The sequence below is a fragment of the Aedes aegypti genome, chromosome 1 (assembly GCF_002204515.2).
Source record: "Aedes aegypti strain LVP_AGWG chromosome 1, AaegL5.0 Primary Assembly, whole genome shotgun sequence".
NCBI classification, from domain to species: Eukaryota; Metazoa; Arthropoda; class Insecta; order Diptera; family Culicidae; genus Aedes; species Aedes aegypti.
The window spans coordinates 153,257,233-153,274,672 of record NC_035107.1 but is presented as its reverse complement, the minus strand read 5'-3'; the positions used below and the strand labels follow the sequence as shown (position 1 = coordinate 153,274,672).

At 35.5% G+C, this 17,440-nt stretch overlaps 2 protein-coding genes across 2 annotated transcripts in view; one reads left to right on the top strand and one right to left on the bottom strand.

Moving 5' to 3' along the window:
• Positions 1-2,677: 2,677 nt before the first annotated feature.
• LOC5565202 (uncharacterized protein C6orf106 homolog) overlaps positions 2,678-17,440 on the bottom strand; it is a 270,657-nt gene continuing 255,894 nt past the window's right edge. The window contains exons 6-7 of the mRNA XM_021851236.1: positions 2,888-2,905; positions 2,678-2,798 (exon numbers count right to left, since the gene is read on the bottom strand). Coding sequence (XP_021706928.1) covers positions 2,769-2,798; positions 2,888-2,905 — 48 coding nt within the window. The 3' untranslated portion in view covers positions 2,678-2,768. The remainder of the gene's footprint in view (positions 2,799-2,887; positions 2,906-17,440) is intronic.
• Positions 3,455-17,440, top strand: part of LOC5566079 (small ubiquitin-related modifier 3) — a 32,902-nt gene continuing 18,916 nt past the window's right edge. Inside the window, exons 1-2 of the mRNA XM_001650395.2 lie at positions 3,455-3,675; positions 3,949-4,077. Coding sequence (XP_001650445.1) covers positions 3,658-3,675; positions 3,949-4,077 — 147 coding nt within the window. The 5' untranslated portion in view covers positions 3,455-3,657. The remainder of the gene's footprint in view (positions 3,676-3,948; positions 4,078-17,440) is intronic.

Here is a 17,440-nt window from a genome sequence, read left to right as displayed (position 1 = left end):
TAAACTTAAGCGTTTGGTACTAAAATTGAGACAGGGCTTTAGGACCCTATTTACAATGCTTTCATTTTCTTAATATTAGGTAATTAATTACCTAACGTGTAGAAATCAAATTTCCACCTACTTTCTCGTGCTGTTGCATATTATGCAGTAAAGTTTGCATATCGAACTGTAACGCAACGAAGAATGAAAATTCGATTTTTAAACGTTGGTTAAGCCATTTTTCTAAGGCAAAATTGATATTAATTGAACCATTACTCTCTTTTTATTAATCTGTTCTTTTGTTTTTTTTTTCGATTTTTACAATCTTCCATCGCTGTACTTCCTTCCCCATAACCAGACTTATAAAAAAGTTGACTGCAGTATGCGGGATGTCAACGATGGCGGTGATTTCATGCTGCTCTCCAGTCGAATGACGATCCTGCCTATAAAATTCTATCTGAAAATTCAATTCCGTATTAATTTCAAATTATCAGAAAAACCAACTTATTACCTTTGAAAATATTCGAACAAATTTATGATGCTTCCGTAAATGGATCCGCGTCCAGTTATTTTTCCATTTGCAAATTTTCATAATAACAACCTTATGAGTTTTTCACACTAGCGACAGCTATGTGCTTCATAAGATGGCCCAATGAAATTGATATTCGTTAATGAGGGATAACATGCTTCGCAATTATGGTTTTCATTGAACTAATATGAAATCCATAATAGCCTTATGAATGATGGTATCATTGAGGAAATGACTAATGACAGCAATGGAAATCATAAGGCGCGCAATGAAATTTGAGAACGTTCATTATAATTAACTATTTTATCAATTATGATTATTATTTCAACGGTATGAAATCCATATTAGCCTTCTGAAATAGGTTTTTATAGATTTTTCAACGCTTCATAAGGGAAAATTTATGAAATTAGTTAATTTATTTGCCTGAGTGTATGGAAATGACAGTTCGCCGCTGTTCCAATTTTGACATTGACGCCACTCTTATCTATCTAGATTAGAGGATCTCCACTCTGCACTGGGGTTGTTCCTATCTGACATTTTGGAAGGGACACGGAAAGCAAAATACACCCAAAATTTGAGTTTAAGCCAAGGAACGTGACAAAATCTAAAGAAATGTATTTTGGACTTAAACAAAAGAAAAACATTAAAAAAAATAAAATGGCATAAAAAGGGTAAAAATTTACCCTTTTTGCGATTAATAAAAATAAGACCATTGAAATAAAATTGTCAAAAATAAGGAATTTTATTATAGAAATCAATGTTTTACAAAATCAATCACTTATCAACTAATGTCGAATTCGTTTTTGAACCTAGGTTGGAACTGGCGCAACCCGTTCTGAATCACAGTTTCAACCCCAACCCGATTCAGGTTCGACCGAACTACAATTTATTTGACATTGGTTTGTTTATGTGTTGATCACCGACCCAGTTCCTAAAAACGAAAACGACATAAGTAAATTTGATTTTCACACCATCTGCTCCGTCATTCGAACGGTGGCTGGAATCATCTGGCATCTGTTGTAGCCTGCAGGAACAACGACAGTACAAATTGAATTTATAATATTGATATTAGTTTATTGCAATGCTTTATAAGTGCATAACTTACCGCTTGTTCAAGTATTGTATAAAAATAGTGGAACTAAAACAAGACTAACAATTTATATTTGAACTTAGCAACTGCGCACAAGACAGCTGATATTTATCAAACGTGTGCTAATTAGTTTTTCACTCATAAAAGGGTTTTAAAACACCCATTTTTAATCTACATTGGCTTAACTATAATGGGTGTTTATTTACCCATTTTGTTTTTCTGAATTCCCCCATTTTTTGACAGATACATGTTCTATTTGAAAATGAGTAATTTTTTACCCTCTAAAGGGTATTCACAAACAACCGTGAAGTGTTTTTAGCCTAAACTTAAGCGTTTGGCATTAAAATTGGGACAGGGCTTTAAATAGAGATAGAAAACTATAGAGGACGAATGTCGCTAGTGTTCCCTTTGTTCTCGTCCAGAAACATGTTGGGTACATAAGTGTTAAACTGCATACATTTTCACGTTGACATTTATAGCCCCGCCTATCTCCGCCAGCAAAAGATGTTCCGACAGCGACGCCAGCGACATTCTTTTTCTATGGTTTATTACTCGCATACTCTGTGATAACGCCCTAAAAGCCATTGGTAACCATGTGTGTAGCTCGTTGTTTCTGAGCAAGTGAAGGAATAAACATCCAAACCAACATCACTGGTAGGTAGATAATGATCCATTCTTCACCATAGAGTTGTTAAACAACGTGTAAATCCATTCAAATGCTCAGAAACAATGAGCTACACATATGGTTACCAATGGCTTTTAGGGCGAGATCATAAGTTATGCGAGATTACTTCTATTCACGGTTGTTTGCGAATACCCTTTAATGGGTAAAAATTTACCCATTTCCGCTAGAAGTGCCTCTCCACATTTAATGAGTAAACACGGTTTATTCTTTAAAGAGTAAAAGCGGTTTCTGTCAATGGATGGGTATTTTTTTACCCATTGTAGAGGAGTCGACTGTACTACAAAATGGGTAAAAATATACCCTTTATGCAAAAATATTCAGCTGGGCGTTTTAATGTAATGCAAACAAGAACATTTGGTCAAGTAAAGTAAATATATAGAAATTAAACATTTTATTTGTTCTGTTTTTATTTGAATCTAAATTAAAAAGAAACATTAACACTTGCATTAATATTAATAACACCGGCAGCATTCGCAGCGTCTAGCTTAGGTTCGTCTATATCTTCGGTTGCAGAACTGGAAAAATGAAATGAATTTGGAATAGTTAAAGTAGAATCATAATATTTCCATATGGATATGTTATTCGTTAACAGTATTATACTTACTTGCGGGAACCTTGCGTCCTGAAAGATGGCATTATTAATATTAGCTCTAATTAAATGGCTCTTCTACCAGCTGATGATGGTTACGCAGCATTGTATTTTTTTTTTCGATTCAAACTAATTTTTCACCCTTTAATGAGTAAAATTTTACCCTTTTTTATATTGTATGCGAGTTGGAAGAATGAGTAATTTTTTACCCTTCTCATGATTGCGAAATTCCCCCATTTTATGACAGAAATGATTGCTATTCGATAATGGGTATTTTTTTACCCATTAAAGGGTATTCGCAAACCACCGTGTTGGGCTTTAGGACCCTATTGAAAACCAACAAAAAAAAGAAGAATAAAGTACTCATATTTGGGTACTTTTTCGATGTTTGTGTTCGTATTCATTTACCCATTTATGGGTTTTGGGAGTTTACCTATTTATGGGTAAAACCCACTTTACCCATAATATGAGTGTGTGCACTTTTCGTCGATTATGGGTAAACTTTACCCATATTTGGGTAGACTGTTCTTAGCGTGTTGGGTCGTTTTAATAATCTTGGCATATTCGTGCAGTTGAATCTGACCGCTGAACGAGCCGGCATCACGCCAATTTTCAGCACACATTGCAATTGTAGCTTCTATTCAGCAGCCATCATTCTGCCTGGTTGGTCAAACCTAGTGAAGTTAAGTGCAAAAAAAAAAACGTGTGGCTACTAATATCACTGTTTGATCAAATTAAGTGCTAGAAGTTACATTTCTGTAATCCACATATTTTTTTTTTCCAAAATGTCTGAAGAAAAAAAGGTATGCCTTAGTTATACTGCGTCAGTACATCCATTGCGAGGACGCCATGAAATGGCGCATTCGAAAAAGCCATTGTTAAGATAATAAAACGAAGCCTTTAATGCTCAAAATCGCTGAAAATAGATCGATTGGTCACTATGATTAATTAATCGATAAGATTTTCAACGCGAACGGTTGTCAGGTTCTCTAGATTGGTGCACTTGAAAATTCGAAGTGTGGCTTTGATTTATAATCACCTTAAGAAAATACTAAATGGACTTATTTTTTCTACAGGACTCGAAGGGATCCGAATCGGAGCACATTAACTTGAAAGTCCTTGGACAGGACAACGCCGTGGTGCAGTTCAAAATAAAGAAGCATACTCCCCTGCGGAAACTAATGAACGCTTACTGCGATCGAGCGGTAAGTATTCCGTTGAAACAATAGAAATATTAGTAGTAGAACGCTAATGGCGCTGTTGTCACAAAATTGATTTAACTAATTATTACATTTAATTGTTATTTTTCATTAATTGATCGATCCCACGCAACAGAAAATGTTTTGTTTTGGCCTTTGACACTTTGAGGCCCGGTACTCACGCTGTCATATCGCAGCAAACTAGATGTTGGTCACACGAACACCAGCGACATTAGCATTCTTAGGTTAATGCTTCTACTGTTGAAACTTCCGGCAAACGCCGCTTTTAATGTGTTAGTGATGAGATCTTGTGTTCGACAGTGAATTCCGCCTAAAGACAATGATAACTTGAACTGTCCGGTTTTTTCCAATTCAAAGATTAACGTCGGACATATTGCTTTTTGTGCGCGTCATATTCCGACTCTTGGATTTAATGTAAAAATCGATATTCAATGTCGTAGAACTAGCGTGTGCTAGAAGAGCATTATGAGGTTGTTAGATTAATTTTGTAAATTGTTTATTCTTACGATAACTTGTTAGTTTACACTTTTTATCAAGTCATGGAAACTTTGAGGAAAATACACATTGAAGTCGAAACGTAACAAAATTACTTAATAATGCAAAACAAAAAATAACATAATTGCAAAAAAGGAGCTAAAGAAAGTTTGAAGTTGGATATCACTTCATCGACTAATAATAAGACCAGATTGATTTCATTAGATTAGATAGTTCATTATATTTTATGTAGATTTTATTTAAAATTTTCACCTCAGATCACTTTGACAGCGACATTCTGAAGTTTAGAAATTTTTTTAAACTTTCAACGATCAACCTATTTAGGGTCTGTCTCAATTGCGTTATTAAAATTAGTCCGAACTTAAATTTGACAATTCGGAAATTATTTTCCCTTTGATTTCGATCTGTCAAAAATAAGTCTGCTCAGAGGAGACTTATTTTTGACAGATCGCGAATTATCTCGCTACCCCATTAAACATTTGACAGTTCAACACCCGACTAAATTGGTCGAAAAATTGGTCGGTTGACGCCTATGGAAGATTAATACAGGGATCAACCGAATATCACCCGATTTAATAGGGTGGGCCGACGCAATACTACTAAATAGGTGGATAAATCGGTATTTTTAGTAAAATCCAAGCAAGTCGACCTACTAAACACAAGATTTTCTCGGTCACCCGATTTAATCCAACGATTAGTCAGTTGATCGCTGTGTTAAACTTCCATAAGCGTCGGTGCAACAATCGGCCGATTTTTCAACCAATTTAGTCGGCTGTTGAACTGTCAAATGTTTAATGGGGTAGTTCGTTTTTGTTGTTATGGATATCGTTTACAATTTATGGTCCCGCTTCGGTGATTACAGATTTGAACATCGGTATGACCTTCCAGCTGACATTGGGACCAAAGACAAATTAGGACGGCACATAATGTTGGATGATAAATATATGTTCAGTGCTGTTCAGTGAATCAGTAAGTTTTTCTCCCGGTGGGCTCAATGGAATGCTCTGTTATCCAGTATGGACCACCGATTCCCTTTACTGCGTATTGCAGTAACAAAAGGCTGCTTGAAATTTTGTGCGAATACCCCATTATATTAGAAGTGCAGAGAGATAGGTCATATTGTAGTGTTGTCATCAAATTTCTATTTTATATACAATTTTATACAGCTATATCTTCCTCCCGGGGGACGCCATTTGGCATAAAGCCGTTTGGCATAATAATTGAAAACTGAGTTGCTATGTTTTTGGCGTTATCATTGCTAACATTCTCATATGTGATTTTCCCTTCTTTTGGTCATAGGCTGTTTTTTCTTATTATGTTGTTAAACTAGTGGTTTGCATTGTAACTACTAACATTTTCATTGACAATTTTGCCTTCTTTCCTACGTTGGCATTATAACCACTAACATTTTCATCGGCGATTTTCCCTTCTTTAGATCACCAGATCTTCTTTTAACCCTTTCCTTCCCATGGTAGCACAGGTGATCCACCACTTTGCCTATATCGTATATAAACTGTACAAGTTAGATCATATCCATTTTTACACGACATGTTCACATATGTTTCATGAAATAATGTACAAAGTTTCATCAAAAATAATCACTTGGATTTTTAGTTAAAGCACAATAACCGAAGTAAAGTCAGCGTTTTTTTACCCTTCTTACAACCATAAGAAGGGTATAAAGATCGCTTGAAAAATCGACTTTTGATCCGAGGCCCGGAGGGCCAAGTCTCATATACCAATCGATAGAGCTCGACGAACTGAGCACATGTCCGTGTGTGTGTATGTGTGTGCGTGTGTTACAAAAAATGTCACTCAATTATCTCAGCCGTTTGTCAACCGAATTAAACACTTTTAGCTCTAAAAGAAAGCTACAACATTCCCATAGAACGCTATTGAATTTCATTGCGATCGGACATTTCGTTACAGAGTTATGATTCAAACAGTATCGTGAAGTACTAGAAAAAGCATATTCTAATATTTTCAACTGTCTGCATTTTGATCGATTTCTCAGCCATTTTTGAACCGATTTAAAATCTTTTATCGGATAATGAAAGCTTTGATATTCAATCATAAGCCTTCAAATTTTCATTGAAATCGGATTACTAGTTACAGAGATATCAATGGAAGAATTTTCTAAGGTACTGGAATTTTTTTTTCTAAGATATTCAACTTTTTACATTTTGATTAATTTCTCAGCTATTTTTAATCCGATTTAAGCACTTTTTTCATCGATTGAAAGCTCTGACATCATTCACAATCATACTGCAATCGAATTATAAATTACAGAGATAAAAATCATTTATTTTCAAAAATCTCTTAAATTCCCCTTTTTTTAATTTAAACTTGCACATAAATCTTTAAAAAATCGCTGGCAAAATCATTTTAGGACATCAATTTTTCATTTTTCGATATTATTTTACAGGATGGCAACATGGGTTTGTAGACCCTCTTAAACTGTGATAAAGAGCGTATGAAAAGTAATAAAGTTTGATATCCGCCAGGACTTTCTCGCAAATCATTAAACTATTAGAGCAGATAGAACATAGTCACAAAATTCTAATGTTTAGTTATACTGGTACAAGGTTCCAAATGAATGATGAATAATAATTATCTCAAACCTGTATGGAAATGTAAGAAGGGTTCAGTCTCACCATCGGTGGATTAAGTCAGGTTTTTTTAATTTAAATAAAGTGGATTTTCAAACTTCTATATTTAGAAATATAAACAAGCTTTTCACCAAACAAAAATGAAAACAAACTAAATTGAATTACTTTTCCAAGATTCAGTTGAGTTTTTAGAATAATTTTTACACAAAACTATTGATTTTGCGGAAAATTAGGTGGATCACTGGTGGGAATAAAACGACATTTTCGTCAATTCTGTTCTAACCTCTCTTTTCAAAAACAAAACTATCATCATGTTTTTGAAAAATGATTTTAAGTTGGAAAGAAAATTGTAAGACACTGTGGACGATCAACAACATACTCAGCAGTAGCTATAAGCATGGTATGACGGAGTAAAACATTGGCCTGTTGAATACCGTTCTGAGCAAATATCAATAATCATTCAGTTCATTGAAATGCACTAAGTGTGATGTTTGCTTGTGTCTAAAAAAGACAAAATCTTCCCAGCTTTTTATTTTATTCCAGAATTGACGAAATGAGTGCAGAACACACTGTTCAAATAAAATGTATGAGTAAAAACAATGAAATAAAAAAATATTGATGCTTCTTTCTTACCCTAGTTGCAGTCATCTTCCCAATGGATCACAGGTGATCCACCACAAAAAATATTTTTTTTCATTTCCATTCATATTTTCGAGTAAAACTTTACATCTTTTGTTCTGGTGATTTATCCAGATATCACATTTTCTATTTTTAAACTACGAAAAATCTCGTGGGAAAGAAAGAAGCACTATTTAAATTTTTAATTTCTTCTCTTTTATGCCAAATGACCATTATGCGAAATGACCATTATGCCAAACGCGACTTTATGCCAAACGGGGTAGCCCCCTCCCTCCCCATGGTTATGCGACCTTGCCGCGATGGGAGGGCACAATCCATTAGCCCATTAGATGGACACCAACGGCGTAACCTGTAGTGGTGGTATCACATTTTGGCATTTTTGCTTAAAGCCGCGTCATAATTTATATGGCAAAGACGCACTAATATCTCGGATGTGATCCAACGGACGTTCTGCGTCGTTGATAGCATTGATGCCCATTTAAAATAATTAATCTATTCGAAGTGGACATTAAAGGAAAATGACTAGTAGATTCACTGAGTAGAAATAAGTGGCGACAATATTATTTTTATAGTGTTTTTACATTACCATAACAAGGAATACCGCTTTTGTAACAATGGTATGAACCTGGTATAAACAATCTAATTCCAGCTTCATTTTCGCAAAATTTACAAGTAGAATGTACACTGATAGGCAAAATAAAGTGCCCACCTTACCAGTTTTCGAATTTCTCTCATTGATTTGGTTCAAATTAAAGTTAACAAACCTAAATCTTTTGTAATATATTATTTTTGATGTTCTTTTAAAGTTGCACTTACGAAATTTTGATAAAAAAAAAGAATTTTACTCAAAAAAAAAGAAAATCAATTTGTATTGAAAAAAAGTAGTGACAAAAATAAGTGCCCACTTCCTTCTTGGCCCCAGAAAAGATGATTTAAGAAAAATAAAAAGCAATTTAATAGTTAATGTGTCCTCCTTTGGTCTTAAGGACTTGCTGGAGGCTCTTCGGCATGCTTTTCACCAGGTTTTGTAGGTGTTGTGGATCTAGGTCTTCCCAGGCACGCTCCAAGGCTTCAAAATAATTATTTTTGTTGGTAACACCAGTTTTTTCAACCCTGGCATCGAGAATCGCCCACAAATTCTCGATGGGGTTGAGGTCTGGGAGGTTGTGGAGGCCATTTCAGCGGTTTAATCCGACAAGACCGGAAGAAAGAATTGGTCTTCTTTCCAGTATGCTTCGGGTCGTTGTTCTAGAGAAATATGAATTTCTCTTCAAGGCCCGTCTGGATCAGCGAAACCTCCAGATTTTCCCGCAAGATGTTAATGTAAGAATCTGCCGTCATTATTCCGTCGATTTTCACGAGGCTTCCTACTCCACTCCATGAAAAACAGCCCCAGACCATCACATTTCATCACATCACACCTCCATGCGTCACCGTTCCTTGGATGTGGCGCTCCTGAAGCTCGAGCTGTCTAACCGAAAGCAGCGGGCTGGTGTGTGGTGCAGAGTGCCACATCCAAGGAACGGTGAAGCATGGAGGTGTGATGTGATGAAATGTGATGGTCTGGGGCTGTTTTTCATGGAGTGGGGTAGGAAGCCTCGTGAAAATCGACGGAATAATGACGGCAGATTCCTACATTAACATCTTGCGGGAAAATCTGGAGGTTTCGCTGATCCAGACGGGCCTTGAAGAGAAATTCATATTTCTCTAGAACAACGACCCGAAGCATACTGGAAAGAAGACCAAGTTCCGGTCTTGTCGGATTAAACCGCTGAAATGGCCTGGCCTCCACAAAGCCCAGACCTCAACCCCATCGAGAATTTGTGGGCGATTCTCGATCTGGCATCTGGTTGAAAAAACTGGTGTTAGCAACAAAAATAATTATATTGAAGCCTTGGAGCGCGCCTGGGAAGAACTAGATCCACAACACCTACAAAACCTGGTGAAAAGCATGCCGAAGCGCCTCCAGCAAGTCCTTAAGGCCAAAGGAGGACACATTAACTATTAAATTGCTTTTTATTTTTCTTAAATCATCTTTTCTGGGGCCAAGAAGGAAGTGGGCACTTATTTTTGTCACTACTTTTTTTTCAATACAAATTGATTTTCTTTTTCTTTGAGTAAAATTCTTTTTTTTATCAAAATTTCGTAAGTGCAACTTTAAAATAAAATCCAAAAATAAAATATCAAAGAGGATTTAAGTGTGTTAACTTTAATTTGAACCAAATCAATGAGACAAGTGCGAAAACTGGTAAGGTGGGCACTTTATTTTGCCTCTCAGTGTAGGCGTTGTGAAGCATTGCATTTGCCACCGAAAAGTGAATCTTGTAGGAGACTGTAATAGGAGCCTAAGGTAACTATACTTTAAAACGGTGGCGATTCCCTAACCTCAAATCTACCTGTTCCACGAATAGAAATTCTTGAATTTCAGCAACAAATTTGCATGTAATGAGTAGAGATTTGTTAGAAAGGAAGATTTCAATAAGCTACATTTGTCGAAATAGTCATTTTTAGAGTCGTAGAACAGGTAGAAAGTGAGGTTACGAGTCGCCACTGCTCCTAAATATTCACTATAATAATGACTATTGGAAGTTAGACACTGAGATCGATCGTTAGGGTACACTTGCTAGTTTCGAGAAATTGTTGAACAGACAAGGAAAGTGACTTTTTCTTTAAGGATATATGAACATAATGACCAATGAATACTTTTAACAACAAAAAACGAAATTAACTACTACTAAAAGGCCAATTTTGTTAAGACTTGACGACAATTGACATTTAAAATTCTAATCTTACCGTCAAACGGGGTGACTTGCAACACATTGTAATTTACAACTAAATTTCACTTTAAAACACAAATTGCAAAAAAAAACTGTTTTGAATCGGTGCTTCAATACGTGTAACTCCCAATTCAGGTAGGGGACACGATTGAAGCTGTTATTATAAATATGTTTATACAATAAACACAGGCAATGGACATGCCCTATATCAACTGCAGCGATTTGCAGTAGACAGGATGTCCCGGGCCCGATCTATCTGACAAGCCAATCGAGCCCTCTGTCACCATAGAAGATGGTGTCTCCATCATGTCGATAGCCTGAATAAACATGATTCTTTTAAATGTCTTGAAAACTGATACTTGATGGAGGTTCGAAATCGTGACCTGAAAACATGAGATAGATTTAATTTACAAAAGTAATACTCTACATGTTGTTTCTATAACTAATAAGTGATGATATGACGAATTTTATTTTACGAAAATGTAGCAACAACTTTTTAATAAAAATATTGTTTATATAGATGTACCTATGCGGGGTGACTTGCAACACTTTATTTCTAAGCAATTTAGAGTTTTATAAAAGTTAAAAACTTTTGTGTTAGGTCTACTTTATAATCTTTTGATTGATAATAATTTATCAATCAACTACAAACACTCGTTAAAAGTATTGTTCAGCTAAGATATTGGACCTTGACGATTTAACGCCTCTTTTTCCCATACAAAAATAGCTCAAATATTTTCTTACAAAAAGGTATTCAAAATGCTCTTGTACTGGTTCGAATGCTTTAAATACATGATTAACAATACTTAACAAGTGTGACTAATAAAAAATATCAACATTTTATTGGAAAAAACTAAATAACCATTGAGTGTTGCAAGTCACCCCGCACAAGGACATTTAAAAAATTTCACCTTTCTGATGATTTTTTATATGACAAATTAATTCGATTCAATCTTCTATCATCCCATTCTGTAGGCGGGCGGGCCATTCAAAGTTCTACAAGGAATTTAGATTTTTAGATTACGTTTAGATAATGGTTTTGATTGATTAAAGTTGAAAAGTGTTGCAAGTCACCCCGTTTGACGGTACGCAAAAGACAGGAGTAATCAAAATAGCACTTAAATGACAAATTATTCAAAACCATTTTGACTAGACAGTATTAGTAATGACACAAACTACACTACTATTTCAAACAAATTCTGATGGAGCTGTCGATTTTCAAAATACGAATAAAAAACAGTTTTCATGTCTAGTCCGTCTGAGTACAGTAATGTCTCGATTTTGTCAGCCCATGCTGCATTTAGGGTTGACAAAATTGGGAAAGAGCAAAAATCGGGATAAAATTGTTCGACTGGTTTGGTGGGGATTGCTCATCAAACCTTCCGGTCCGCCTCATAGTTACGTACTATTTGGTGCTGGGTGTAGTTCTTGTTTTTCCAGCTGTATTGAAAAGCATGAGCCATAGTCTTTGGCATACTATCGGATCTATCTTTAGCAGAAAAGAACCGAAATGTCTATCGACGACCGGTGATTGCTAGCAGATATAGTGGAGAGCTTGTCTTGAAACGTTCATCGCTTCAAGCTAGTTGAAAAACTGAATACACTGATTGCCTGTCGATCAGAGCCGAACTAGGCATAGATCGTATACATACATCTGAATCTACATGTCTCCGATGTATTACATCGTTCCAGGTGGGAGTTATCTGATATGTGAATATGGTACCATAACAGAATTTTCCATCTGAACGAAGTGATAAATCATAATATTCCGCAAACTGTATCACACATCTACAGAATGTATTGCGTGAAGTTAAGACACAGCAGAGTATTGGGTACATAGGACCAAGTCCCTGCCGGGTGACGCGAAACTGATGAGCGATAGACAATAGAATCAACAACACTGCCATAAGGGATAGTAAGCATGTGACTATTGTCGAAACTATGATTAGGAGGCAAATCAACATCCCAAGATCAAATTTTTGTTACAACCAATGTAGGTATTATTAAATTAGGCTGTAGAAAATGGTAAATATCTGATCACTTAGGAATGTGTTGCAAGGTAATAAATGCTCGTAGTCTGTTTTCTTCGAATACACATGTATAAATTGTTAAAATTGCCGAATCATACGCGGAATTTGTTAAACGGATCATGAAATTAGGACTGAAATCATAATGATGATAGATTATCAACTTTCCTTTCGTCTTGCTATTTGTTACCGTTAGAATCACCAAACTGATTGGTTTCCCACTACTTACACCAATACAACAGCACGAAAACTGAAGTATTATAATCGCGCGTTGGAACTTTCAATATCCATATATTACATCAATAGTGAATTCTTGTATGTAGCCAGTATAAATAACAGAATCATCAACTTCTTGAACATTCTTTAACTGAAAACAGGATGCTTGTTTTATCAAACATGCTCAATCTGCACCTAAAATCTCGGATCCAAATAGTTTGCTGAATAAAAATTGTGTCTAAATAAAACGTGTAGGCCAACAAAACATAATTGAGTAGGAGTTTACAAGTTACTTAGCACATGAAAAGCAGTTTAAATTAATCTATTACTAGATGAACACTAATGCTCACATTTTTATATTCTCATTTCATCATGGTCCTCATTGCTCGAGCGGAGACGAACACCCTGGAGATGGAAAAAATCGACAGCGCTACGATAAGGAAACGTAACAGATGAGAAACTATCGATACATTTATCAATTATAAAACCCCGTTTTAATGTTAACACTTTGTTTCTGTTTTTTCTGTTTTTTTCGTTTCAGCAATCAAATAACCTAACCAACTCTACTATCTTTTCATTTCTTCTTCGTTATACTTATAGTCTCTCTGGCACTGAACCGAGTGGTGCGCCTTCCGCTTTATTACTGGTGCTGTCTTTCCTGTACATTTGGCATAGTGTCGGAGGTGGTGTACTGTATTTGCTATACAACGCGCTACTTTCGATATTGTGCTTGGCGTGTGGGGAGGCAGTACTAGTGGTGAAGCGGAGGGCGCCATTCGGTTTAGTGCCAGAGGGACTATATCTATTAAATGTATCTGAAGCTTGTGGGACCGCTTTAATTCCGGCGCCTGCTTGTGGAAGATCCCGGTGTGCTAAACGGTATAGGACATGTTAACGGGGGAGGCTTGGTAGGTCCTCACCCAGCCCGTGTCTAGATGGGCGGATAATTGTCTGCCAGGGTGTGGATTGAGCAATTACAATTACAAAATTGTTCGACTGGTTTCAAAGTTTATTTTAACCTAAGGACTTAGTTTTATGATTTTGTTAATATAAACATTATTTATTACTTCCATTTTCTATGTACCGTAATCCAAGGTAACATTGATAAGTTTCTTGGATAATTATTAAGAATTTCAAATTTCCAAAATTCGATCTTTAGATGATTGTATAGACGCGGCCAAGGTCATAATTGACTTTATGCACCCAATATTGCCAGTATAGATGTGTTTAGTCTAATTAAAATAAATATCAGGGTGTCCATCCATCCGGGAAAAGCGGGAAAAACACGGGAATTCCAATTAACCGGGAAAAATACGGGAAATACCCGGGAAACTATAGAATATACCGGGAAAAATATGTTTTATAAAAAAGACTACAGGTTTTTTTTTATATAAGCATTTACCCGCTACAGCTATCTGGGCCCCTTGCCTTATGGCTTATTTAAAGAGTTGCTAGAGAGTTATCAATTTTTATTTATTTATTTTTACCAGAGGTTTCCTGTAAAAGAGAGATGTTTTGTAGATTTATTGCGGCAATATTTTGAGCAAATTCAAAATACCTTGCGATTCTTGTCAAACTTCTTGGTGATATGCTTACTAAATTTCCGTTCAGACTCATGGTAAACTCTAACTCAAAACATCTTTGGGAAATCACTGAAAATGTTACTAAAGGAATACCTATAAGATTTTCAATGAAATATAAAAAACACACTTGACCTTTTTTTTCTCGAAGTTCTTAGCAGATCTCTAGCCGTTGATGAATTTTGGCATTTTTTCTTTGAGAAGTTTGAGAGATTTTTAAAATCTTTGACAGAGTAAAATGTGTTGCGGATCCCTGGAGTTATACTGATTTTTAGTGAAGTCTTGTTTGGGTCACTAAATTGACTTGTCCTCGATCTATGACAAAGTCCTTATGAAATGCCTGATTTTTGCAGGTTAACAACGCATTCTTTTTTGAAAATTATTGGCGCTCTGGAGCACTCAGGGGCCCAGATAGCCGTAGCGGTAAACGCGCAGCTATTCAGCATGACCAAGCTGAGGGTCGTGGGTTCGAATCCCACCGGTCGAGGATCTTTTCGGGTTGGAAATTTTCTCGACTTCCCAGGGCATAGAGTATCTTCGTACCTGCCACACGATATACGCATGCAAAAATGGTCATTGGCATAGTAAGCTCTCAGTTAATAACTGTGGAAGTGCTCATAAGAACACTAAGCTGAGAAGCAGGCTCTGTCCCAGTGGGGACGTAATGCCAGAAAGAAGAAGAAGAAGCACTAACAAAAAAACAGAGGATTAAACTTTGCCGTTCGAGCCACTCAAACAACAATAAACTGACTAACCGGATTAACTCCTGAAGGTACCCTTACGAAAAATTATAATTATAATTATAATTATAATCTTTGGGGGACTTCCTGATGTAATTTCTGTGAAAAAATGCATACAGTAATACGAGCAGTATTACCTATCGTAGTTCGCAGTATCCTAGGAGTTCCTAAAAAGTTTAAGATTTTCTTTTTAGACAGGATGTCTACTACCTTGAAAAACCTGGAATTATCAGGGATATTTTATTTTCAACCTGGATAAAACCTGGAATTCTCATTAAAGATAGGCTACAATCAGGGAAATTATTTTGAATAAGCAATACATATTAGGATATGTCCTTTTTGTGACACAAAATCTTCACAATAAAAAAAAATCGGCTGTGCCGCTATCAAAACGTTACTTGCGATGTTTAGAACTTTAATTGTTTAGTCAGTGCCTTTCGTGGAACAATGGTCTTTGTTAAGATACATTTAATTTGAAATCTTTCTGAATGTCCAATATGTTCTAGGCGATCCACGGCACCCCTGTAGTTTCGAGATGACTCGATTCAAATTTCATAGTTAGAAAACAAAGATTTTGAAAGTTAAATAAATATCCAAATTTCTGTCGAATGTCTGAAAAATATCAGTTTTCAGAATAATGATTACATCAGGTTTAAAAATTTTGAGCAGCCGGGAAAAATTCGTGAATTCGATAACTGATTTTGAATGGACACCCTGAAATATAAATTTTGGGCTGACAAAATCGGGAAGAAAGGATGCTAATATTAATATCGGGTCAAAAAGGGTGCTGAAATCGGGGGTAGACAAAATCGGGTCATTACTGTATTGGTCCTGGTAAAGGGAAAACTTGGCAAAAGCCAGACCGAGGGTTCAGCCTTGACAAGTTAAGCTGTCAGGCAGCTTCAACTGAATACCATACAAAAAAAATATCCAGCTATATCTGTCTTAAGATTTTAAAGACGTAGACTGGCTTGTTTAGGAATATCCAGTTTTTCTTATATATTCTGATTCTACGTTAAAAATTGAGCCAGAGAACGAAGTTTCATAATTTTCCGTGTCCTGGAACTATAATTAAAACACGTTTGAAGTTAGTATGGAAATCACCTCTCGACAAATTTTACTTCGGAACGGGCTATCATTATGTTAATTGAAATGTCATTGAGTGTACAGGCGGTATGAATAAAATGTAGTACTATTGTCGCGATGCGCCTCAACCAGGGTTGCCACTTCTAAATCTGTATTTTTTTCTTTGAATTATCTGTATTTCTGTATCCTAGAACCAAATCTGTATGCTTCAAAATTAAGCTAGAAGTTAAAATTATGCAAGCAATTTATGAAAATACCAATCATTTGAAACTACATTGCGAAATTGTCACATCGAAGGTTAGTTAAATTATAAAGTTTTCAAAAATAAAAAAAAATATTTTACTTAAAAATCTGTATGAATCTGTATAATTTTGGCTAAATTCTGTATACAGAATCTGTATATCTGTATTTTCACAAAAAATCTGTAATCTGTATATACAGATTCTTGGTCACAAAATATTCGAGAAAATCTGTAAAATACATCACCAAATCTGGACAGCAAACACACTCTTTGTCGTTGTTAGCTTCAAGCTAAAAAAGGTAATTCATTTATTCGAATGTTTTCTCAATGCTTACTATTTAGTACTCACAATTTTAGTGTACAAACTATGGACTATGAAGAAATCGAAGCGTAAGCACTGCTATAATATTGTATAGGCTGGGGATTTATAGAGCATACGTTAAACAAAATTTCTGATTAATATGAGCATGTTTATAGGTAACTTGCAATAATAAATTCAAAAAGAGCAAATAAAGATTCCTTCGAAATACAGTTAACTCTCCCTTACTCGATATTCTGTATCTCGATATTTCCCCTAACTCGATGGAATACGCGGTCCCTTCAATCTAGCATACTTTGATCCCTCTGTAAGTCGATACCTCTCTAACTCGATGTTCCCTTACTCGATGCGATCTGTTTCAGTTTCCTATGCAAGTTTACCTCTCTAACTCGATATTTCCATGAAAATTTTCAAATATTCCCCAAATGTTATTAAATTTCATAAATTTGATAATTATGATTATAGTGATAATAAAATGAAGATTGACAAGTCATTTCAGGGTGATAAAAAATTGAATTTTTGAAGACTATGCAAAAAGTGTCACGTTGCTAAATGTTATTCATTTTTCATATTTAATTTACTATTTTGAATGTATTTTTTCGAAATAATCAAAATTTCA